Source organism: Oncorhynchus kisutch, unplaced genomic scaffold, assembly GCF_002021735.2.
Source record: "Oncorhynchus kisutch isolate 150728-3 unplaced genomic scaffold, Okis_V2 scaffold3444, whole genome shotgun sequence".
Taxonomy (NCBI): domain Eukaryota; kingdom Metazoa; phylum Chordata; class Actinopteri; order Salmoniformes; family Salmonidae; genus Oncorhynchus; species Oncorhynchus kisutch.
In genome coordinates, this window is record NW_022265389.1 from 129,195 (window position 1) to 154,637 (window position 25,443).

Below are 25,443 nucleotides of genomic sequence, written 5' to 3' on the forward strand. Positions count from 1 at the left end.
GTACCGCCATTGGATCAAAATGGTAGGGGGTGGAACCAGTACCGCCATTGGATCAAAATGGTAGGGGGTGGAACCAGTACCGCCATTGGATCAAAGAGGTAGGGGGTGGAACCAGTACCTCCACTGGGTCAAAGAGGTAGGGGGTGGAACCAGTACCTCCACTGGATCAAAGAGGTAGGGGGTAGAACCAGTACCTCCATTGGATCAAAGAGGTAGGGGGTAGAACCAGTACCGCCATTGTATCAAAGAGGTAGGGGGTGGAACCAGTACCTCCACTGGGTCAAAGAGGTAGGGGGTGGAACCAGTACCTCCACTGGATCAAAGAGGTGGGGGGTGGAACCAGTACCTCCACTGGATCAAAGAGGTAGGGGGTGGAACCAGTACCTCCACTGGATCAAAGAGGTAGGGGGTGGAACCAGTACCGCCATTGGATCAAAGAAGTAGGGGGTGGAACCAGTACCGCCATTGGATCAAAGAAGTAGGGTGTAGAACCAGTACCTCCACTGGGTCAAAGAGGTAGGGGGTAGAACCAGTACCTCCACTGGGTCAAAGAGGTAGGGGGTAGAACCAGTACCTCCACTGGGTCAAAGAGGTAGGGGGTAGAACCAGTACCTCCACTGGGTCAAAGAGGTAGGGGGTGGAACCAGTACCTCCACTGGGTCAAAGAGGTAGGGGGTAGAACCAGTACCTCCACTGGGTCAAAGAGGTAGGGGGTAGAACCAGGCCGTCATTGTAAATAAGAATTTGTTCTTAACTGACTTGCCTCGTTAAATAAAAATATATTGGTTATGCTGGTCCCACTGCCAAATAAACACATGACTATATAAAGTGTGATTTTTCTCTCAGGAACTGGACAAGATGGTGGAGTACGAGCTGAAGATGGGAGGAGTTCTCTTACACCCGACCTTCGGTGGAGGCAAAGACAAGGACAAGTGAGAGCAGCTCCCTGTTAGTTCTAATGGTCATTTAACATGGCTGATGTATTGCATGAGAACCACCTACTTTCCGTGTCAACACACTTTGATATGTGGCTCCAATGAGGGTGATGAATCTGTTTTAAACGGGGTGGTTCGACCCCTGAATGCTGATTGGCTGACCCGTATCCCACAGGTTTGATAAAACATGTATTTTTGCTGCTCTAATTACGTTGCTGTCCAGTTTATAACAGCAATAAGGCACCTTGGTGGTTTGTGGTATATGGCCAATATACCACGGCTGTGTCCAGGCTCTCCGCCATGCGTTGTGGTCAAGAGCAGCCCTTAGCCGTGGTATATTGGCCGTATACCACACCCCCTCGTGCCTTATTGCTTAAATCACCTCTTACTTTCAGTGTCAACACACTTTGATATGTGGCTCCAATGAGGCTGATGAATGTGTTGTCTGTTCTACCAGTCGAAAACCACCTAGTAGCAAGTAAATGACAGGTTAGATATTCCTGTTGCTACTGCTGTTGAGGGTGTTGGTCTACAAACCTGTATCTCTCACAGAGAAGTGGTGTTCTAGTTTTTAATTAAAAACGCATATGCCGATGTAAAGATTTCCAACTCCCAACGCTGCCGGAGAGTAAAACAACAAGTGAAGAGTGGAGTTTATTCATTCCAGCCCAATAAACCCGCTGGCACCATCTCAAGTGTTTGTCATAAATCAGACCTCTTTCTCTCGCTCCTTGAGTGGGCTTGGAGAGCTATCGACACGTTATGCCAACACGTACGCCTGTCTGTGTACCTCCTGTCAATGACTTGGCTAGTAACTTCACGTTGTAGTTTATCTTAAAGTTGCTACAGTGTACAAGCTGAGGAGACGGAGGGAAGATGGAATGAGTTGTTGTTGAGAAGTAGGTTTTCTTTTCTGATTTTAATCTTCCTCTCTCTCTTTCTCCCCCCCCCTCTCATCTCTCTCCTCGTCCCTCACTCTCTCCCTCTCATCTCTCTCTTTCTCCCTCCCTCCCTCCCCCCTTCTCATCTCTCTTTCTCCTCATCCCTCACTCTCTCCTCTCTCTCTCTCTCCTCTCTTTCTCCCTCCTCTCCCTCTCTCCCCTCTCTCATCTCTCTTTCTCCTCATCCCTCACTCTCTCCCCCTCCCTCCCTCTCTCCTCTCTCTCTCCCTCCTCTCTCTCCTCTCTTTCTCCCTACTCTCCCTCTCCCCCCACTCATCTCTTTCTCCTCATCCCTCACTCTCTCCCCCCTCCCTCCCTCTCGTCTCTCTCTCTCTCTCTCTCTCTCTCTCTCTCTCCCTCTCTTAGCCCTACCCCTCACCTCCACTTCTCCATCAAGCACCCTCACACCCTGTCCTGGAAGTACTATAAGATGTTCCAGTGTAAAGCCCACCTGGTCATGAGGCTCATTGAGAACAGGATCAGCATGGAGTTCATGCTGCAGGTGAGTGATTTTTATAATCAATTTAATAATCCATCCATCATCTAGTATGCAGGCTGGTTCTGGTAAACATCTGGCCACACGTGAAGTCTAGTTGTTTAAACACTAATACCTACAGGGATTCAACACTGGAGTTTATTAATACTCCACTACAATGCAGAGTCTGGGTCATTCCAGTTCAACTACTACTTTCATGGAGGAAAGCATTTTCAATCCTCAAATCATCTGATCCCAGCACTCCATCAGATCCCAGCACTCCATAAATATCCCAGCACTCCATCAGATCCCAGCACTCCATCAGATCCCAGCACTACATTGACTCTTCCTCTGTTCAGCTCCTGAGTCTGACCAGTACAGTGTCCTCGCAGAAGTACCAGACACATGTGGAGTCAGATACATGAACTAGATTATTCTGTTTCCTATCTGCTAGGTGTTCAACAAGTTACTAAGCCTGGCCAGTACAGCGTCCTCGCAGAAGTACCAGTCACACATGTGGAGTCAGATGCTGGTATCCACCCACAGCTTCCTCAAGTCCATCTCCAACGTGTCGGGGAAGGACATAGGACCCCTCATCAAGCAGTGGGTGTATCCTTTAACCTGTCAATCAGAACACTGGAGGGAGAGGTAACGTGACTATAACACTGTAATAGCAGATTAATGGTTAGGACATAGGACCCCTCATCATGCAGTGGGTGTATCCTTTAACCTGTCAATCAGAACACTGGAGGGAGAGGTAACGTGATTATAACACTGTAATAGCAGATTAATGGTTAGGACATAGGACCCCTCATCATGCAGTGGGTCTATCCTTTCAGCTCCCTCAGCCTGCTTAGCAGAACACTGGAGAGACTGGCCTGGTTAGAATACTAAGGACCGGCGGGCCTGGTTAGAATACTAAGGACCGGCGGGCCTGGTTAGAACCCTAAGGACCGACTGGCCTGGTTAGAACACTAAGAACTGACTGGCCTGGTTAGAACACTAAGAACTGACTGGCCTGGTTAGAATACTAAGAACTGACTGGCCTGGTTAGAATACTAAGAACTGACTGGCCTGGTTAGAACACTAAGAACTGACTGGCCTGGTTAGAACACTAAGAACTGACTGGCCTGGTTAGAACACTAAGAACTGACTGGCCTGGTTAGAACACTAAGAACTGACTGGCCTGGTTAGAACACTAAGAACCGACTGGCCTGGTTAGAACACTAAGAACCGACTGGCCTGGTTAGAACACTAAGAACTGACTGGCCTGGTTAGAACACTAAGAACTGACTGGCCTGGTTAGAACCCTAAGAACTAACTGGCCTGGTTAGAACCCTAAGAACTGACTGACCTGGTTAGAACCCTAAGAACTGACTGACCTGGTTAGAACCCTAAGAACTGACTGGCCTGGTTAGAACACTAAGAACTGACTGGCCTGGTTAGAACCCTAAGAACTGACTGGCCTGGTTAGAACACTAAGAACTGACTGGTGATTGGCCTGTTTATAGAGCCTCTTTAAGCAGTGTAATAATTGAACCCTTCAACAGAAGGACCAAATATATGTGTTTTGCATTTATCTTATAAGTTTACTGCAATGTCCAGAGTTGTCAACTGACAAGGAAATGTATTGTAGATATCACCAGTCAGCAGAAAGGTCTTGTCTGTTTATAGTCTATATGCAATATCAAGACTTTGAATGATTATAATATCCACTATACAACTGGAAATATACCATAGCAACCATTCCTGTGGTTATTACACTGCAGTAATTTAATGATTCACGCCCGATCGCTCTAGTTATGACGTTGAACTACCATTGTACCCCTGATTGGGATCAGTGCTGTAATCGTTTCAGTTTAGATATTAGCCTTAATTCAAGCCCACAGAGACCAGAGTGCGGTGGTGAAGTTCTTTGGCAGTTTTGCCTTCAACAGGAAACGGAACGTTCTAGAACTGGAGATTCGGCAGGACTACACCTCCTCTGGAACACAGAAATATGTGGTCGGTCCTCTTTGAACTGAGTTAACTTTACTGGTGTGCGGAATGGGCCTTAGTTAGCACTTTTGGGACTATTCGATTGGTCCCATTGTACCAGCAAAGCTAAATCAAACTACCGCAAGTATTTGACATTTTGTGTTTGACCCACGTCTGAGATTTAGTAGTAAGGTGAATCACTGTCTTTGTTCTGTAGGGACCCATCAAGGTGACAGTCCAGGAGCTGGATGGGTCCTTCAACCACACGCTGCAGATCGAAGAGAACAGCCTGAAGCACGACATCCCCTGCCACTCCAAGAGCAGACGGTAAACTCAAGCATCTTGTATCTGTTATTACTAACACATTTCAATAAGCCTAATGTAATGCCGTCTTAGCTGTAGTTTGGAGGATCAAGCCTAATGCAATGCCGTCTTAGCTGTAGTTTGGAGGACCAAGCCTAATGCAATGCCGTCTTAGCTGTAGTTTGGAGGACCAAGCCTAATGTAATGCTGTCTTAGCTGTAGTTTAGAGGATCAAGCCTAATGTAATGCTGTCTTAGCTGTAGTTTAGAGGATCAAGCCTAATGTAATGCTGTCTTAGCTGTAGTTTAGAGGATCAAGCCTAATGTAATGCTGTCTTAGCTGTAGTTTGGAGGATCAAGCCTAATGTAATGCTGTCTTAGCTGTAGTTTGGAGGACCAAGCCTAATGTAATGCTGTCTTAGCTGTAGTTTAGAGGATCAAGCCTAATGTAATGCTGTCTTAGCTGTAGTTTGGAGGACCAAGCCTAATGTAATGCTGTCTTAGCTGTAGTTTAGAGGATCAAGCCTAATGCAATGCCGTCTTAGCTGTAGTTTGGAGGACCAAGCCTAATGCAATGCCGTCTTAGCTGTAGTTTGGAGGACCAAGCCTAATGTAATGCTGTCTTAGCTGTAGTTTAGAGGATCAAGCCTAATGTAATGCTGTCTTAGCTGTAGTTTGGAGGACCAAGCCTAATGTAATGCTGTCTTAGCTGTAGTTTGGAGGACCAAGCCTAATGCAATGCCGTCTTAGCTGTAGTTTGGAGGATCAAGCCTAATGTAATGCTGTCTTAGCTGTAGTTTGGAGGACCAAGCCTAATGTAATGCTGTCTTAGCTGTAGTTTGGAGGATCAAGCCTAATGTAATGCTGTCTTAGCTGTAGTTTGGAGGACCAAGCCTAATGTAATGCTGTCTTAGCTGTAGTTTAGAGGATCAAGCCTAATGTAATGCTGTCTTAGCTGTAGTTTGGAGGACCAAGCCTAATGTAATGCTGTCTTAGCTGTAGTTTGGAGGAGCAAGCCTAATGTAATGCTGTCTTAGCTGTAGTTTGGAGGATCAAGCCTAATGCAATGCTGTCTTAGCTGTAGTTTGGAGGATCAAGCCTAATGCAATGTCATCTTAGCTGTAGTTTGGAGGACCAAGTGTCCCTCAGTTTATCTCCGCCTCTTAAGAGTTTGTATTTTCTTCCAGAAACAAGAAGAAGAAGATTCCTTTGATGAACGGAGAGGAGGTTGACATGGACCTGTCTGCTATGGAGTAAGACTGTATACTGCTCACTCACTCACCTGTCTGCTATGGAGTAAGACTGTATACTGCTCACTCACTCACCTGTCTGCTATGGAGTAAGACTGTATACTGCTCCCTCTCTCTCACCTGTCTGCTATGGAGTAAGACTGTATACTGCTCCCTCTCTCTCACCTGTCTGCTATGGAGTAAGACTGTATACTGCTCCCTCTCTCTCACCTGTCTGCTATGGAGTAAGACTGTATACTGCTCCCTCTCTCTCACCTGTCCGCTATGGAGTAAGACTGTATACTGCTCCCTCTCTCTCACCTGTCTGCTATGGAGTAAGACTGTATACTGCTCCCTCTCTCTCACCTGTCTGCTATGGAGTAAGACTGTATACTGCTCACTCACTCACCTGTCTGCTATGGAGTAAGACTGTATACTGCTCCCTCTCTCTCACCTGTCTGCTATGGAGTAAGACTGTATACTGCTCCCTCTCTCTCACCTGTCCGCTATGGAGTAAGACTGTATACTGCTCCCTCTCTCTCACCTGTCTGCTATGGAGTAAGACTGTATACTGCTCCCTCTCTCTCACCTGTCTGCTATGGAGTAAGACTGTATACTGCTCCCTCTCTCTCACCTGTCTGCTATGGAGTAAGACTGTATACTGCTCCCTCTCTCTCACCTGTCTGCTATGGAGTAAGACTGTATACTGTTTTATACTGCTCCCATTCTTGCACTGATACTACAGGACTAGGGAGAGCGGCACTGATACTACAGGACTAGGGAGAGCAGCACTGATACTACAGGGCTCTGGAGAGCAGCTATGGCTGTTACCAAGCATTGAGAACCTAAACAACAACCCAGCAGGCAGATACAGCTGTCTTACAACCCTCCTGCCAAGTCTTTGGCATCTTTAACATCACTCCAGCCAGGCAGGCCTCCAACAACCCCTCTGGTGTGGTGTCGTCTGCCTGCTTTTCTCTCCACTGTTTAAATAGCGGCAGGTGTTGGCTTCAGTCAATCTCTTCTGTTTGGTTTAGATTTGGTCCATCCTACCCTCAGTAGTTTACGTCCTACCCTCAGTAGTTTACGTCCTACCCTCAGTAGTTTACGTCCTACCCTCAGTAGTTTACGTCCTACCCTCAGTAGTTTACGTCCTACCCTCAGTAGTTTACGTCCTACCCTCAGTAGTTTAGTCCTAGCCTCAGTAGTTTAGTCCTAGCCTCAGTAGTTTAGTCCTAGCCTCAGTAGTTTACGTCCTAGCCTCAGTAGTTTACGGCCTAGCCTCAGTAGTTTACGTCCTAGCCTCAGTAGTTTACGTCCTAGCCTCAGTAGTTTACGGCCTACCCTCAGTAGTTTACGTCCTAGCCTCAGTAGTTTACGTCCTAGCCTCAGTAGTTTAGTCCTAGCCTCAGTAGTTTACGTCCTAGCCTCAGTAGTTTAGTCCTAGCCTCAGTAGTTTACGTCCTAGCCTCAGTAGTTTACGTCCTAGCCTCAGTAGTTTACGTCCTAGCCTCAGTAGTTTACGTCCTAGCCTCAGTAGTTTACGTCCTAGCCTCAGTAGTTTACGTCCTAGCCTCAGTAGTTTACGTCCTAGCCTCAGTAGTTTACGGCCTAGCCTCAGTAGTTTACGGCCTAGCCTCAGTAGTTTACGGCCTAGCCTCAGTAGTTTACGTCCTAGCCTCAGTAGTTTACGGCCTAGCCTCAGTAGTTTACGGCCTAGCCTCAGTAGTTTACGTCCTAGCCTCAGTAGTTTACGTCCTAGCCTCAGTAGTTTACGTCCTAGCCTCAGTAGTTTACGGCCTAGCCTCAGTAGTTTACGGCCTAGCCTCAGTAGTTTACGGCCTAGCCTCAGTAGTTTACGGCCTAGCCTCAGTAGTTTACGGCCTAGCCTCAGTAGTTTACGTCCTAGCCTCAGTAGTTTACGTCCTAGCCTCAGTAGTTTACGTCCTAGCCTCAGTAGTTTACGTCCTACCCTCAGTAGTTTACGTCCTACCCTCAGTAGTTTACGTCCTACCCTCAGTAGTTTACGTCCTACCCTCAGTAGTTTACGTCCTACCCTCAGTAGTTTACGTCCTACCCTCAGTAGTTTACGTCCTACCCTCAGTAGTTTACGTCCTACCCTCAGTAGTTTACGTCCTACCCTCAGTAGTTTACGTCCTAGCCTCAGTAGTTTACGTCCTAGCCTCAGTAGTTTACGTCCTAGCCTCAGTAGTTTACGTCCTAGCCTCAGTAGTTTACGTCCTACCCTCAGTAGTTTACGTCCGACCCTCAGTAGTTTACGTCCGACCCTCAGTAGTTTACGTCCTAGCCTCAGTAGTTTACGTCCTACCCTCAGTAGTTTACGTCCTACCCTCAGTAGTTTACGTCCTACCCTCAGTAGTTTACGTCCTACCCTCAGTAGTTTACGTCCTACCCTCAGTAGTTTACGTCCTACCCTCAGTAGTTTACGTCCTACCCTCAGTAGTTTACGTCCTACCCTCAGTAGTTTACGTCCTACCCTCAGTAGTTTACGTCCTACCCTCAGTAGTTTACGTCCTACCCTCAGTAGTTTACGTCCTACCCTCAGTAGTTTACGTCCTACCCTCAGTAGTTACGTCCTACCCTCAGTAGTTTACGTCCTAGCCTCAGTAGTTTACGTCCTAGCCTCAGTAGTTTACGTCCTAGCCTCAGTAGTTTACGTCCTAGCCTCGGTAGTTTACGTCCTACCCTCGGTAGTTTACGTCCTACCCTCGGTAGTTTACGTCCTACCCTCGGTAGTTTACGTCCTACCCTCGGTAGTTTACGTCCTACCCTCGGTAGTTTACGTCCTACCCTCAGTAGTTTACGTCCTACCCTCAGTAGTTTACGTCCTACCCTCAGTAGTTTACGTCCTACCCTCAGTAGTTTACGTCCTACCCTCAGAGGGAATAAAGGATCTCGCCATTAAAATAATGAAAATACTTCAGTTAAAAGTTTTTGTCAAATCAGTTGAATTCAGACAAGCCACCCTCCTTAACAGACAAGTGTTCCGTTCCATAAAGAACCTAAAACTTAACTCTGTTTCTCACGCAGTGCGGATTCTCCCTTGCTGTGGATCCGGATCGATCCGGACATGTCCATCCTGCGTAAGGTGGAGTTTGAGCAGGCAGACTTCATGTGGCAGTACCAGCTCAGGTACAGGACTCTTCACCTTTTACTTTTAGGAACTGGCCGTTGCATGGATTTGTTTCTTCATGTATTCTTGAGCACAAGTTAAAAAAGACTATCCTTATTTACAAACATGACAAAGATGACTACAGATCACGCCACAGAGACGCGACTACAGATCACGCCACAGAGCCGCGACTACAGATCACGCCACAGAGACGCGACTACAGATCACGCCACAGAGCCGCGACTACAGATCACGCCACAGAGCCGCGACTACAGATCACGCCACAGAGCCGCGACTACAGATCACGCCACAGAGCCGCGACTGCAGATCACGCCACAGAGACGCGACTGCAGATCGCGCCGCAGAGACGCGACTGCAGATCGCGCCGCAGAGACGCGACTGCAGATCGCGCCGCAGAGCCGCGACTGCAGATCACGCCGCAGAGCCGCGACTGCAGATCACGCCGCAGAGCCGCGACTGCAGATCACGCCGCAGAGCCGCGACTGCAGATCACGCCGCAGAGCCGCGACTGCAGATCACGCCACAGAGCCGCGACTGCAGATCACGCCACAGAGCCGTGACTGCAGATCACGCCACAGAGCCGCGACTGCAGATCACGCCACAGCGCCGCGACTACAGATCGACTACCGATCACGCCACAGCGCCGCGACTACAGATCAAGCCACAGCGCCGCGACTACAGATCACGCCACAGGGCCGCGACTACAGATCACGCCACAGTGCCGCGACTACAGATCACGCCACAGCGCTGTGATAGCAAGCTATAGATCTGACATTTCAACATGGAGTTCAATGCGAACGAAACAAGGTGTGTTTGTTTGTCCTGGAAGTATTCTTCATGGTTCAGAAGTATCTTCCTCAGGTACGAGCGTGACGTCGTGGCCCAGGAGGAGTCTATTTTAGCCCTGGAGAAGTTCCCCACGCCGGCCTCCCGTCTGGCCCTCACTGACATCCTAGAACAGGACCAGTGTTTCTACAAGGTCCGCCAGGGCGCCTGCTTCTGCCTCGCCAAGGTAAGAGGTCCGCTTCACCCATCCATCCATCTTTATCCCTCCATTATCCACGGTGGGGTTTTAATGTGGTGAATCCAGAGTTGAGCACATCATTATTTTATTCTAAGCCAAGGGGACTGCTGTGGCAGTAGGCCACCCACCTTCCTAGTCTTCGTTCTTCTTTTAAAACCCAATTCGACAACCCCTGTAGAACGTTATCCTGTGGATTGTTTTTGCTTTATCCGTCACCTCCCCCCCCCCCCCCCCCATATCAGATTTAATTTCTCCATTTATAATATTTTCACCTGAATCCATATTTTCTTTAAATCAAAAATGGATATGGAGTCCCATGGTTATTTCATTTCATGGTTTCATTGGCTTCCAGAATTGAATTTAGCTAGTTGATGTTAACAGGTACCCCTGATAGCCTTGGCAAGCCGGTGATGGGCTGTCTTTGTTGAATGAGTGGAAAGGCTTCGGGGCAAGTCCAAGCAGAGTCCACACACCCACACTTGGATACACACACTCACATATACACACACCCGTCCACCCCAGGGCCTTGTGTTTACCTTGCTGAAAAATGACAACATCCTGACCGCTCGCCCCAGCCCTGTAGGGAGACCCTCAGCTCTGTTCTTCTCTAATATCCTGCTGAGAGAGAGCAGGGAGACCCTCGGCTCTGTCCTTCTCTCTAACATCCTGCTGAGAGAGAGCAGGGAGACCCTCAGATCTGTCCTTCTCTCTAATATCCTGCTGAGAGAGAGCAGGGAGACCCTCGGCTCTGTCCTTCTCTCTAACATCCTGCTGAGAGAGAGCAGGGAGACCCTCGGCTCTGTCCTTCTCTCTAACATCCTGCTGAGAGAGAGCAGGGAGACCCTCGGCTCTGTCCTTCTATCTAATATCCTGCTGAGAGACCCGCTGCTCTGTCCTTCTCTCTAACATCTTGCTGAGAGAGTGCAGGGAGACCCTCAGCTCTGTCCTTCTCTCTAATATCCTGCTGAGAGAGAGCAGGGAGACCCTCGGCTCTGTTCTTCTCTCTAACATCTTGCTAAGAGAGAGCAGGGAGACCCTCAGCTCTGTCCTTCTATCTAATATCCTGCTGAGAGAGAGCAGGGAGACCCTCGGCTCTGTCCTTCTCTCTAACATCCTGCTGAGAGAGAGCAGGGAGACCCTCAGATCTGTCCTTCTCTCTAATATCCTGCTGAGAGAGAGCAGGGAGACCCTCGGCTCTGTCCTTCTCTCTAATATCCTGCTGAGAGAGAGCAGGGAGACCCTCAGATCTGTCCTTCTCTCTAATATCCTGCTGAGAGAGAGCAGGGAGACCCTCAGCTCTGTCCTTCTATCTAATATCCTGCTGAGAGAGAGCAGGGAGACCCTCGGCTCTGTCCTTCTCTCTAACATCCTGCTGAGAGAAAGCAGGGAGACCCTCGGCTCTGTCACTTCCTCATGTAACAGGCTAGAAGCCAGTCTGCTAGAAGCCAGACTAGAAAATCTCATCTCAGTTACTCTCTTGTCCCCTTGCAGTTAACTTTCAAATGAATAGCACAACGTTTTGTCCAGGAAACCTTGTTCAGAGTGTCATGTGTCATCCCAGTTAGATTACTAGCTAATACGTCTATTATTCAGTATCTTCTGTGTCTAGATAGCGAACTCCACTGCTCTGTGACGTCCCTGTTCACCAGGATAGCTAGCTGTCACACATCAGCCCATATAGAACAGGAGGAGGATAGCTAGCTGTCACACATCAGCTCAGATAGAACAGGAAGAGGATAGCTAGCTGTCACACATCAGCTCAGATAGAACAGGAAGAGGATAGCTAGCTGTCACACATCAGCTCAGATAGAACAGGAAGAGGATAGCTAGCTGTCACACATCAGCTCAGATAGAACAGGAAGAGGATAGCTAGCTGTCACACATCAGCTCAGATAGAACAGGAAGAGGATAGCTAGCTGTCACACATCAGCTCAGATAGAACAGGAAGAGGATAGCTAGCTGTCACACATCGGCTCAGATAGAACAGGTGGAGGATAGCTAGCTGTCACACATCAGCTCAGATAGAACAGGAAGAGGATAGCTAGCTGTCACACATCAGCTCAGATAGAACAGGAAGAGGATAGCTAGCTGTCACACATCGGCTCAGATAGAACAGGTGGAGGATAGCTAGCTGTCACACATCAGCTCAGATAGAACAGGTGGAGGATAGCTAGCTGTCACACATCAGCTCAGATAGAACAGGAAGAGGATAGCTAGCTGTCACACATCGGCTCAGATAGAACAGGTGGAGGATAGCTAGCTGTCACACATCAGCTCAGATAGAACAGGTGGAGGATAGCTAGCTGTCACACATCAGCTCAGATAGAACAGGAAGAGGAAGCTGTATCACATATTTCCTGTTTTTAACATTCATAGATCGCCAACTCCATGATGAGCACCTGGACCGGTCCTCCAGCCATGAAGTCTCTGTTCACCAGAATGTTCTGCTGTAAGAGCTGTCCAAACATCGTCAAGACCAACACCTTCATCAGCTTCCAGAGCTACTTCCTACAGAAGGTATTTAAACTGTCACACGTCACCTTAACGTAGATCACGAGACGAAGTCTGTCTGTTAAATATCTGATCAGTCATGGGATACCAGTTACACACTGTAGAGGTTTTTACTTCGTAACAGAACCTAAACCTTTAGGAAACAAAAATCTGAATTAGTTTCCTTGGAAATTGCAAGAAATCTGTAATACTGTGGTCCAGTATTTTTGCCGTCTGTAATGAGCTGTGTTTGATCTGTACCTAGACCATGCCTGTAGCCATGGCTCAGCTCAGAGACATCCAGAACCTCTGTCCCAAAGACGTCCTCAACTTCATCCTGGACCTCATCAAGTACAACGACAACAGGAAGAACAAGGTAAGATGGGGGTTTGTTTTGTTGTGACCAATGAATAGAAGGGGACAGGGTGAAGGAGATGAACCGTTCAGAGAGTGTTGGACCAGGGGTCGCCATCGTTGGTAATCCTGTATGGTGTTCTGGAGTTGGTTGTGCTGACCACTGGGCCACACTGACCAGGCACTAATGCCTTTAATGTTGTTGTCCTTCTCTTTCTCCTAGTTCTCCGACAACTACTACCGTGCCGAGCTGATTGATGCCCTCACCAACTCCCTGACCCCGGCCATCAGCATCAGTAACGAGGTGCGCACCGTGGACAACCTCAACGGAGATGTACGTCTCATCCTGGAGGAGATCACACGGTCTCTTAACATGGAGAAACTACTGCCCAGCTACCGCAACACCATCACTGTCAGGTAGAGATAATCACTACTATAGATACTATATAAACTAAACATCCTGGAGGAGATCATCACTACTGCCCAGTTACCGCAACACCATCACTGTCAGGTAGAGATAATCACTACTCTAGATACCCACTATACATTATACTATATAAACTAAACATCCTGCAGGAGATCATCACTACTGCCCAGCTACCGCAACACCATCACTGTCAGGTAGAGATAATCACTACTCTAGATACCCACTATACATTATACTATATAAACTAAACATCCTGCAGGAGATCATCACTACTGCCCAGTTACCGCAACACCATCACTGTCCGGTAGAGATAATCACTACTCTAGATACCCACTATACATTATACTATATAAACTAAACATCCTGGAGGAGATCATCACTACTGCCCAGCTACCGCAACACCATCACTGTCAGGTAGAGATAATCACTACTCTAGATACCCATTATACTATATAAACTAAACATCCTGGAGGAGATCATCACTACTGCCCAGCTACCACAACACCATAACTGTCCGGTAGAACAGAAGTTAGGATGAAGTGGAGTAATAGTGCATGGTAAATGGTGGTGCTGGTAAATGGTGGTGGTGGTAAATGGTGGTAGTGCTGGTAAATGGTAGTGCTGGTAAATGTGGGTGCTGGTTGGTGGTGGTGGTGGGGGTAAATTTGGGTGGTTGGTGGTGGTAAATGTGGGTAGTAAATGGTGGTGGTGGTAAATGTGGGTGGTAAATGGTGGTGGCTGTAAATGTGGGTGGTAAATAAATGGTGGTGGTAAGTAAATGTGGGTGGTAAATATGGGTGGTAAATGTGGATGGTGTTTAGTGGTGGTAAATGGTGGTGTTTAGTGGTGGTGGTAAATGGTGGTCGTAAAATGGTTGTGCTGGTGGTAAATGGTGGTGCTTGGTGTCTGTTTTGATTGGCCGCTTTACATTGTGTTGATCGATCAAAGATTGACCAAATAGTGGTTGACCCAAAGAGTCATTGTAGAGCTAGCTGGTGTGGAAGCTTTTTGGCCCTTGTACCCTCTCCCCAAATATTGCCAAACACGTCCCGTACAGGAAGCTAGTTGAGTGCCAGGGGAAACCTTCCCACCTGCATGATCTTATCAATCAAAATGCCTCAAAGGCACAATCTGCTACTTGGATTTCCAGTTGTAGAACTCCACATCTTTTACCCCTAAAGGGTATTGGTGCGTTAGAAATCAGGGACTTCGATTTAGGCTTATAGATGAGTGACCTCTCTCTCTCTCCTCCATCTCTCTCTCTCTCCTCCATCCCTCTCTCTCTCCTCCATCCCAATCTCTCCTCCATCCCAATCTCTCCTCCATCACTCTCTCTCTATCTCTCCTCCATCACTCTCTCTCTATCTCTCCTCCATCACTCTCTCTCTATCTCTCCTCCATCACTCTCTCTCTATCTCTCCTCCATCACTCTCTCTCTATCTCTCCTCCATCACTCTCTCTCTATCTCTCCTCCATCACTCTCTCTCTATCTCTCCTCCATCACTCTCTCTCTATCTCTCCTCCATCACTCTCTCTCTATCTCTCCTCCATCACTCTCTCTCTATCTCTCCTCCATCACTCTCTCTCTATCTCTCCTCCATCACTCTCTCTCTATCTCTCCTCCATCACTCTCTCTCTATCTCTCCTCCATCACTCTCTCTCTATCTCTCCTCCATCACTCTCTCTCTATCTCTCCTCCATCACTCTCTCTCTATCTCTCCTCCATCACTCTCTCTCTATCTCTCCTCCATCACTCTCTCTCTATCTCTCCTCCATCACTCTCTCTCTATCTCTCCTCCATCACTCTCTCTCTATCTCTCCTCCATCCCTCTCTCTCTCTCCCTCTCTCTCTCCTCTCTCTCTCTCTCCTCCATCCCTCTCTCTCTCTCCTCCATCCCTCTCTCTCTCTCCTCCATCCCTCTCTCTCTCTCCTCCATCCCTCTCTCTCTCTCCCTCTCTCTCTCCTCTCTCTCTCTCTCCTCCATCCCTCTCTCTCTTTCCTCCATCCCCACTCTCTCTCTCCATCCCCACTCTCTCTCTCCATCCCCACCCTCTCTCTCCATCCCACCCTCTCTCTCCATCCCCACCCTCTCTCTCCATCCCCACCCTCTCTCTCCATCCCCACCCTCTCTCTCCATCCCCACCCTCTCTCTCCATCCCCACCCTCTCTCTCTCTCCTCATCCCTCTCTCTCTCTCCTCCTCATCCCTCTCTCTCTCTCCTCCATCCCAATCTCTCCTCCATCACTCTCTCTCTCTCTCTCCTCCATCCCTCTCTCTTTCCTCCATCTCTCTCTCTCTCTCTCCATCCCCACCCTCTCTCTCATCCCCACCCTCTCTCTCCATCCCCACCCTCTCTCTCCATCCCCACCCTCTCTCTCCATCCCCACCCTCTCTCTCCATCCCCACCCTCTCTCTCCATCCCCACCCTCTCTCTCCATCCCCACCCTCTCTCTCCATCCCCACCCTCTCTCTCCATCCCCACCCTCTCTCTCCATCCCCACCCTCTCTCTCCATCCCACCCTCTCTCTCCATCCCCACCCTCTCTCTCCATCCCCACCCTCTCTCTCTCTCTCTCTCTCCTCATCCCTCTCTCTCTCTCTCCTCATCCCTCTCTCTCTCTCTCCTCATCCCTCTCTCTCTCTCCTCCATCACTCTCTCTCTCTCTCCTCATCCCTCTCTCTCTCTCCTTCATCACTCTCTCTCTCTCTCTCTCTCCTCCATCACTCTCTCTCTCTCTCCTCCATCACTCTCTCTCTCTCTCTCCTCCATCACTCTCTCTCTCTCCTCCATCACTCTCTCTCTCTCTCTCCTCCATCACTCTCTCTCTCTCTCTCCTCCATCACTCTCTCTCTCTCTCTCCTCCATCACTCTCTCTCTCTCTCTCCTCCATCACTCTCTCTCTCTCTCTCTCCTCCATCACTCTCTCTCTCTCTCTCTCTCTCCTCCATCACTCTCTCTCTCTCTCTCTCTCTCCTCCATCACTCTCTCTCTCTCTCTCTCTCTCCTCCATCACTCTCTCTCTCTCTCTCTCTCTCCTCCATCACTCTCTCTCTCTCTCTCTCTCCTCCATCACTCTCTCTCTCTCTCTCTCTCTCCTCCATCACTCTCTCTCTCTCTCTCTCTCTCCTCCATCACTCTCTCTCTCTCTCTCTCTCTCCTCCATCACTCTCTCTCTCTCTCTCTCTCCTCCATCACTCTCTCTCTCTCTCTCTCTCCTCCATCACTCTCTCTCTCTCTCTCTCTCCTCCATCACTCTCTCTCTCTCTCTCTCTCCTCCATCTCTCTCTCTCTCTCTCTCCTCCATCTCTCTCTCTCTCTCTCTCCTCCATCTCTCTCTCTCTCTCTCTCCTCCATCACTCTCTCTCTCTCTCTCCTCCATCACTCTCTCTCTCTCTCTCCTCCATCACTCTCTCTCTCTCTCCTCCATCACTCTCTCTCTCTCTCTCCTCCATCACTCTCTCTCTCTCTCTCCTCCATCACTCTCTCTCTCTCCTCCATCCCTCTCTCCTCCATCCCTCTCTCCTCCATCCCCACCCTCTCTCTCTCCACCCCCACCCTCTCTCTCTCCATCCCCACCATCTCTCTCCATCCCCACCCTCTCTCTCCATCCCCACCCTCTCTCTCTCTCTATATCCCCCTCTCTCTCTCCAGTTGTCTCAGAGCTATCCGGATGCTCCAGAAGAATGGTCATATTCCCAGTGATCCCTCTCTGTTTAAATCCTATGCAGAATATGGACACTTTGTGGATGTTCGTGTCGCAGCGCTGGAAGCTGTGGTGGACTACACAAGAGGTATGCACCGAACTAGTCCTAGTGAAGTTAGTAGGACACACCCTATTCCCTATGTAGTGCACTACATTTAGCCAGATCAACGTAGGGTTTGAATTAGTCCCATAGGGCTGTAACCAGAAGTAGTGCACTTGACTACAGAGCATTCAGAAAGTATTCAGACCCCTTGACTTATTCTGAAGTGTATTCAATTGTTTTGTTTTCTCATCAATCTACATACAATAACCCATAATGACGAACCAAAAACAGTTTATTTTTGACATTTTTGAAAATTGTAAATAAAAAGAAATAACTATCACATTTGCATAAGTTTTCAGATATTTTCCTCAGTACTTTGTTGAAGCACCTTTGACAGCGATTACAGCCTCGAGTCTTCTTGGGTATGACGCTACAAGCTCGCCACACCTGTATTTGGGGAGTTTCTCCCATTCTTCTCTGCAGATCCTCTCAAGCTCTGTCAGGTTGGATGGGGAGTGTCGCTGCACAGCTATTTTCAGGTCTCTAGAGATGTTCGATCAGGTTCAAGTCCGGGCTCTGGCTTGGCCACTCAAGGACATTCAGAGACTTGTCCAGAAGCTACTCCTGCGTAGTCTTGGTTGTGTGCTTAGGGTCCTTGTCCTGTTGGAAGGTAAACCTTCGCCCCAGTCTGAGGTCCTGAGCGCTCTGGAGCAGGTTTTCATCAAGGATCTCTCTGTACTTTGCTCCGTTCATCTTTCCCTTGATTCTGACTAGTCTCCCAGTCCCTGCCACTGAAATACATCCACACAGCATGATACTGCCACCGTCACCGTAGGGATGGTGACAGGTTTCCTCCAGACGTGACGCTTGGCATTCAGACCAGAGAGTTCATTCTTGGTTTCATCACACCAGAGAATCTTGTTTCTCATGATCTGAGAGTCTTTAGGTGCCTTTTGCGCGGGGGGGGACGGGACTGTTTTCGCTTTGTCATTATGCGGTATTGTGTGTAGATAAACATCTATGTAATCCATTTTAGTATAAGACTGTAACGTAACAACATGTGGAAAAGGGGATTGGGGTCTGAATACTCTCTGAATACAAGGAGACGAGGTGCCATTTCACACACAGCCTAGTTCTCTGGGGTTGAACATCTTGACCCTAAATATCCATCCAGACTCACCAGTCAGTCTGTTTTAATCTCTGGGGTTGAACATCTTGACCCTAAATATCCATCCAGACTCACCAGTCAGTCTGTTTTAATCTCTGGGGTTGAACATCTTGACCCTAAATATCCATCCAGACTGAATGGCACCTTTCTCAGTCATCAGTCTGTTTCACTCTGTGGGCTGTAGCTACTAGCTAGAGAGACAGCATCTCACCTGTAGAAGCAACATGCGCACACACACACACACACACAAACTCCCTGCTATTAACCTCATTATAAACTGTCTGGTTCCAGTCCTGAATGCTGATTGGCTGACAGCCGTGGTATATCAGACCGTATAGTAGTAACATCACACTGACTCCTACCTAGAGAGTATCCCTTCTTGTTATAGTAGTAACATCACACTGACTCCTACCTAGAGAGTATCCCTTCTAGTAGTAACGTCACACTGACTCCTACCTAGAGAGTATCCCTTCTTGGTATAGTAGTAACATCACACTGACTCCTACCTAGAGAGTATCCCTTCTTGTTATAGTAGTAACATCACACTGACTCCTACCTAGAGAGTATCCCTTCTAGTAGTAACGTCACACTGACTCCTACCCAGAGAGTATCCCTTCTTGTTATAGTAGTAACATCACACTGACTCCTACCCAGAGAGTATCCCTTCTTGTTATAGTAGTAACATCACACTGACTCCTACATAGAGTATCTCTACTTGTTATAGTTGTAACATCACACTAGTTGTAACATCACACTGACTCCTACCTAGAGAGTATCCCTTCTAGTAGTAACATCACACTGACTCCTACCTAGAGAGTATCCCTTCTTGTTATAGTAGTAACATCACACTGACTCCTACCCAGAGAGTATCCCTTCTTGTTATAGTAGTAACATCACACTGACTCCTACATAGAGTATCTCTACTTGTTATAGTTGTAACATCACACTAGTTGTAACATCACACTGACTCCTACCTAGAGAGTATCCCTTCTAGTAGTAACATCACACTGACTCCTACCTAGAGAGTATCCCTTCTTGTTATAGTAGTAACATCACACTGACTCTGTGTGGGTTTTTTAACATGCTGTCTATTGCTAGTTGACAGGAGCTCCGTGGAACTGCAGTGGCTGCTCAACATGGTCCAGAATGACCCGGCTCACTACATCAGGTACTGTGTGTTTGTCTGTTGTGTTCGCTGCCTCATACATAAAGATGCATCATGATGTATTTATCTGGCTTTCAGGATATGGGGACATTTTGTCTTAAGGCAGCAAGACAACGGGGTAGTTTGTTTAGTGCTGTTACAGTGAATTTATCAACTGATTTAACTCATTTAGACCCGTTGTCTGAGGAAATGTATTGATGATACTTCCTGCTCAGCAGTTTGAATCTAAATATATTCATCCTGAAACATCCTGTTTCCCTTATTAGTGGATATTTGCCATGTCCCAGGAAAGGTGTTATGTGATGGTCTGTCCCAGGAAAGGTGTTATGTGATGGTTTGTCAGGGAAAGGTATTATGTGATGGTTTGTCGGGGAAAGGTGTTATCTGATGGTCTGTCCCAGGAAAGGTGTTGTGTGATGGTTTGTCCCAGGAAAGGTGTTATGTGATGGTTTGTCCCAGGAAAGGTGTTATGTGATGGTTTGTCCCCGGAAAGGTGTTATGTGATGGTTTGTCCCTGGAAAGGTGTTATGTGATGGTTTGTCCCTGGAAAGGTGTTATGTGATGGTTTGTCCCAGGAAAGGTGTTATCTGATGGTTTGTCCCAGGAAAGGTGTTATCTGATGGTCTGTCCCAGGAAAGGTGTTATCTGATGTTTTGTCCCAGGAAAGGTGTTATCTGGTGGTTTGTCAGGGAAAGGTGTTATGTGATGGTTTGTCCCAGGAAAGGTGTTCTGTGGTCTGTCTCAGGGAAGGTGTTATCTGATGGTTTGTCCCGGGAAAGGTGTTATGTGATGGTTTGTCAGGGAAAGGTGTAATGTGATGGTTTGTCCCAGGAAAGGTGTTATGTGATGGTTTGTCCCAGGAAAGGTGTTATGTGGTCTGTCCCAGGAAAGGTGTTATCTGATGGTTTGTCCCAGGAAAGGTGTTATCTGATGGTTTGTCCCAGGAAAGGTGTTATGTGATGGTTTGTCAGGGAAAGGTGTATTGTGATGGTTTGTCCCAGGAAAGGTGTTATGTGATGGTTTGTCCCAGGAAAGGTATTATCTGATGGTTTGTCCCAGGAAAGGTGTTATCTGATGGTTTGTCCCAGGAAAGGTGTTATGTGATGGTTTGTCCCAGGAAAGGTGTTATGTGATGGTTTGTCCCAGGAAAGGTATTATCTGATGGTCTGTGGCTGTGAAGTAACAGGATGTTAACCTCCACTTTCTCTATGTTCATTCAGACACAAGATCCTAAGCATGCTGGGTAAAAACCCTCCCTTCACCAAAGCAGCCGAGTCTCCACTCTGCAACGAGGCTCTGGTCGACCAGCTGTGGAAACTCATGAACTCAGGTGAGACCTTAGGGAATAGGGTGCCATTTAAGATGCACTATGTAGTGCACTACATTTGACCGGAGCCCACATAAATCTTCTACGTAGGGCTCTGGACTAAAAGTAGTGTACTATGTAGCAAATAGGGTGCCATTTAAGATCAGATATAACTAATCAAACCTGATAGAGACTACCAGGCCTGGCTAGTCAAACCCCCACCTGGGGCTGGTGTGATATCCTCTCAGGCCTGGCTAGTCAAACCCCCACCTGGGCTGGTGTGATATCCTCTCAGGCCTGGCTAGTCAAACCCCCACCTGGGCTGGTGTGATATCCACTCAGGCCTGGCTAGTCAAACCCCCACCTGGGGCTGGTGTGATATCCACTCAGGCCTGGCTAGTCAAACCCCCAACCTGGGCTGGAGTGATATCCACTCAGACATGGCTAGTCAAACCCCCAACCTGGGCTGGAGTGATAGCCACTCAGGCCTGGCTAGTCAAACCCCCAACCTGGAGTGATATCCACTCAGGCCTGGCTAGTCAAACCCCCAACCTGGAGTGATATCCACTCAGGCCTGGCTAGTCAAACCCCCAACCTGGAGTGATATCCACTCAGGCCTGGCTAGTCAAACCCCCAACCTGGAGTGATATCCACTCAGGCCTGGCTAGTCAAACCCCCAACCTGGAGTGATATCCACTCAGGCCTGGCTAGTCAAACCCCCAACCTGGAGTGATATCCACTCAGGCCTGGCTAGTCAAACCCCCAACCTGGAGTGATATCCAGCCAGAGACTGAGTTACTGCCCACGTGTGTAATTAGCTAACCCCAACAGTCATTTATCAATGTTTGTGATGGTAAGAGTTGCACAACTGTCGAATTCGATGTTTGCACTTTAACCTCATAGTCTCGTAGTCATTGTATCGTTTCAAATCCAAAGTGCTGGAATACAGAGCTAAAACCAGAGTACGTGTCACTGTCCCAATACTTCTGGACGTCCCAGTATTACATTATGTTCCAGGTCCTAACTTCAACTGTCTGTCTGACCCATTATTACACTACAATAACAAACTATAAGCAAATGTTCAGCGTCACATTACACGGACATCCCCCCCCCCAGCAGGCTCATATAAACCTTGTTTCAAAAGGTGCCAAAACGTTGTGAAATGTCTTTTCAAAGAGAGAGACGTTTTCTCTTTAACAGTCGTAAAACATCTGTTTCTCTTCCAGGGAAGAGAAGGATCACGTTTTATCGTGTTTGTCCATGTCTTGAGGGATACAGGGACCTGCTGGGACGGGCCTTAATAGGGTTGTGTCCCAAATGCCATCCAATCTCCAAATATACAGTGTGCTACTTATGACCAGGCCTCTGTGTAGTGCACTATATAGGGAATGGGGTGTGTTTTGGGATGTAGACCGTGTTTTGGGGAGTTTGGGGTGGGGTGGGGCGGGGGGGCTCCTGGCACGGGCTCCAGTTACAATGAGGTCAAACACAGCTGAGAGAGCCTCGGAGAACACTAACCTGCTCAAACACGGTCTGTCAGGAGGGGCCTGGAAACGCAGAGCTGACGGGTGCTGTCTTAGACAGACAGACAGACAGACACAGAAAGAGGGCGACAGACAGACAGACAGAAAGAGGGCGACAGACAGACAGAAAGAGGGCGACAGACAGACAGACAGAAAGAGGGCGACAGACAGACAGAAAGAGGGCGACAGACAGACAGACAGAAAGAGGGCGACAGACAGACAGACAGAAAGAGGGCGACAGACAGACAGAAAGAGGGCGACAGACAGACAGAAAGAGGGCGACAGACAGACAGAAAGAGGGCGACAGACAGACAGAAAGAGGGCGACAGACAGACAGACAGAAAGAGGGCGACAGACAGACAGACAGACAGACAGAAAGAAAGAGGGAGACAGACAGACAGACAGAAAGAGGGAGACAGACAGACAGACAGAAAGAGGGCGACAGACAGACAGACAGAAAGAGGGCGACAGACAGACAGACAGAAAGAGGGCGACAGACAGACAGACAGAAAGAGGGCGACAGACAGACAGACAGAAAGAGGGCGACAGACAGACAGACAGACAGAAAGAGGGCGACAGACAGACAGACAGACAGAAAGAGGGCGACAGACAGAAAGAGGGCGACAAACAGACAGACAGACAGAAAGAGGGCGACAGACAGACAGAAAGAGGGCGACAGACAGACAGACAGAAAGAGGACGACAGACAGACAGACAGACAGACAGACAGAAAGAAAGAGGGCGACAGACAGACAGACAGACAGACAGAAAGAAAGAGGGAGACAGACAGACAGACAGAAAGAAAGAGGGCGACAGACAGACAGACAGAAAGAAAGAGGGCGACAGACAGACAGACAGAAAGAAAGAGGGCGACAGACAGACAGACAGAAAGAAAGAGGGAGACAGACAGACAGACAGAAAGAAAGAGGGAGACAGACAGACAGACAGAAAGAGGGCGACAGACAGAAAGAGGGCGACAAACAGACAGACAGACAGAAAGAGGGCGACAGACAGACAGACAGACAGAAAGAGGGCGACAGACAGACAGACAGACAGAAAGAGGGCGACATACAGACAGACAGAAAGAGGACGACAGACAGACAGACAGACAGACAGACAGACAGACAGACAGACAGACAGACAGACAGACAGACAGACAGACAGACAGACAGACAGACAGACAGACAGACAGAAAGAAAGAGGGCGACAGACAGACAGACAGAAAGAAAGAGGGAGACAGACAGACAGACAGACAGAAAGAAAGAGGGCGACAGACAGACAGACAGAAGAAAGAGGGAGACAGACAGACAGACAGACAGAAAGAAAGAGGGAGACAGACAGACAGACAGAAAGAAAGAGGGAGACAGACAGACAGACAGAAAGAAAGAGGGAGACAGACAGACAGACAGAAAGAAAGAGGGAGACAGACAGACAGACAGAAAGAAAGAGGGAGACAGACAGACAGACAGAAAGAAAGAGGGCGACAGACAGACAGACAGAAAGAAAGAGGGAGACAGACAGACAGACAGAAAGAAAGAGGGAGACAGACAGACAGACAGAAAGAAAGAGGGAGACAGACAGACAGACAGAAAGAAAGAGGGAGACAGACAGACAGACAGAAAGAAAGAGGGAGACAGACAGACAGACAGAAAGAAAGAGGGAGACAGACAGACAGACAGAAAGAAAGAGGGAGACAGACAGACAGAAAGAAAGAAAGAGGGAGACAGACAGACAGACAGACAGAAAGAAAGAGGGAGACAGACAGACAGACAGACAGACAGACAGAAAGAAAGAGGGAGGGAGACAGACAGACAGACAGACAGAAAGAAAGAAAGAGACAGACAGACAGACAGAAAGAGGGAGACAGACAGACAGACAGAAAGAGGGAGACAGACAGACAGACAGACAGAAAGAGGGAGACAGACACAGAAAGAGGGAGACAGACACAGAAAGAGGGAGACAGACACAGAAAGAGGGAGACAGACAGAAAGAGGGAGACAGACAGACAGACAGAAAGAGGGAGACAGACAGACAGTTTGGACAATGGACTTATTATGAGTTGTTGCATCAAACCAGTTTGAGCTGTAAACGGTCCTCCTCCCTTACAGAAATCTGTTATTTGAAAGACTTGCGTAACGTTTGGAAGAATTAGCACCTTTTTTCAAACAAGGTCGATATTTTTACTGGACTGCTGGGGGGGGGGGGGGGTTTGTAGATGTGATTTGAGCGTACTGTAGCGTACTATTTCATATGTTTTGAATGTACTTCTGCGGTTGGTTGTGACTGTTGGCAGTGGACCGTCATTCTCGTTGCCAACCCAGTTTATGACTCGCTGTAATAAACTGTTGATAATCTGCCGTTTATGTTATTATTTCCAGCACCATAACGTCAGTGATTACATTCACACCACTGTTATTATCATCTGGCTCGGAAAACAACTGACGAGGTCTTGCAAGGATCTGTTATGTTAAATTTAAACCAGTTAATCTCTATTTTATCAGATGTTAAAGTACATGATAACACTAACTATGACTGGAAACTGAATAAACTACTGTAGTTTTATGCACAATGTGCATTTCTAGTTTTCCCAAAGCTTTTCTAAAACAAAGACCCTATTCCTAAACCGCTTCCTGTGTTTTTATGGATTTAACTTGACCCGGTATCAGTGATTCCATTCATACCAATGGATTTAACTTGACCCGGTATCAGTGATTCCATTCATACCAATGGATTTAACTTGACCCGGTATCAGTGATTCCATTCATACCAATGGATTTAACTTGACCCGGTATCAGTGATTCCATTCATACCAATGGATTTAACTTGACCCGGTATCAGTGATTCCATTCATACCAATGGATTTAACTTGACCCGGTATCAGTGATTCCATTCATACCAATGGATTTAACTTGACACGGTATCAGTGATTCCATTCATACCAATGGATTTAACTTGACCCGGTATCAGTGATTCCATTCATACCAATGGATTTAACTTGACCCGGTATCAGTGATTCCATTCATACCAATGGATTTAACTTGACCCGGTATCAGTGATTCCATTCATACCAATGGATTTAACTTGACACGGTATCAGTGATTCCATTCATACCAATGGATTTAACTTGACCCGGTATCAGTGATTCCATTCATACCAATGGATTTAACTTGACCCGGTATCAGTGATTCCATTCATACCAATGGATTTAACTTGACCCGGTATCAGTG

At 47.8% G+C, this 25,443-nt stretch overlaps 1 protein-coding gene across 1 annotated transcript in view; it reads left to right on the forward strand.

The window, feature by feature from the left end:
- Positions 1–25,443, forward strand: part of LOC109885467 (transcription initiation factor TFIID subunit 2) — a 40,929-nt gene that overhangs the window by 10,421 nt on the left and 5,065 nt on the right. Inside the window, exons 10-23 of the mRNA XM_031820511.1 lie at positions 847–932; positions 2,243–2,378; positions 2,806–2,960; positions 4,241–4,355; positions 4,546–4,655; positions 5,818–5,883; positions 8,911–9,012; positions 9,875–10,025; positions 12,414–12,554; positions 12,793–12,903; positions 13,105–13,298; positions 16,961–17,100; positions 19,322–19,391; positions 20,609–20,718. Coding sequence (XP_031676371.1) covers positions 847–932; positions 2,243–2,378; positions 2,806–2,960; positions 4,241–4,355; positions 4,546–4,655; positions 5,818–5,883; positions 8,911–9,012; positions 9,875–10,025; positions 12,414–12,554; positions 12,793–12,903; positions 13,105–13,298; positions 16,961–17,100; positions 19,322–19,391; positions 20,609–20,718 — 1,687 coding nt within the window. The remainder of the gene's footprint in view (positions 1–846; positions 933–2,242; positions 2,379–2,805; positions 2,961–4,240; positions 4,356–4,545; positions 4,656–5,817; positions 5,884–8,910; positions 9,013–9,874; positions 10,026–12,413; positions 12,555–12,792; positions 12,904–13,104; positions 13,299–16,960; positions 17,101–19,321; positions 19,392–20,608; positions 20,719–25,443) is intronic.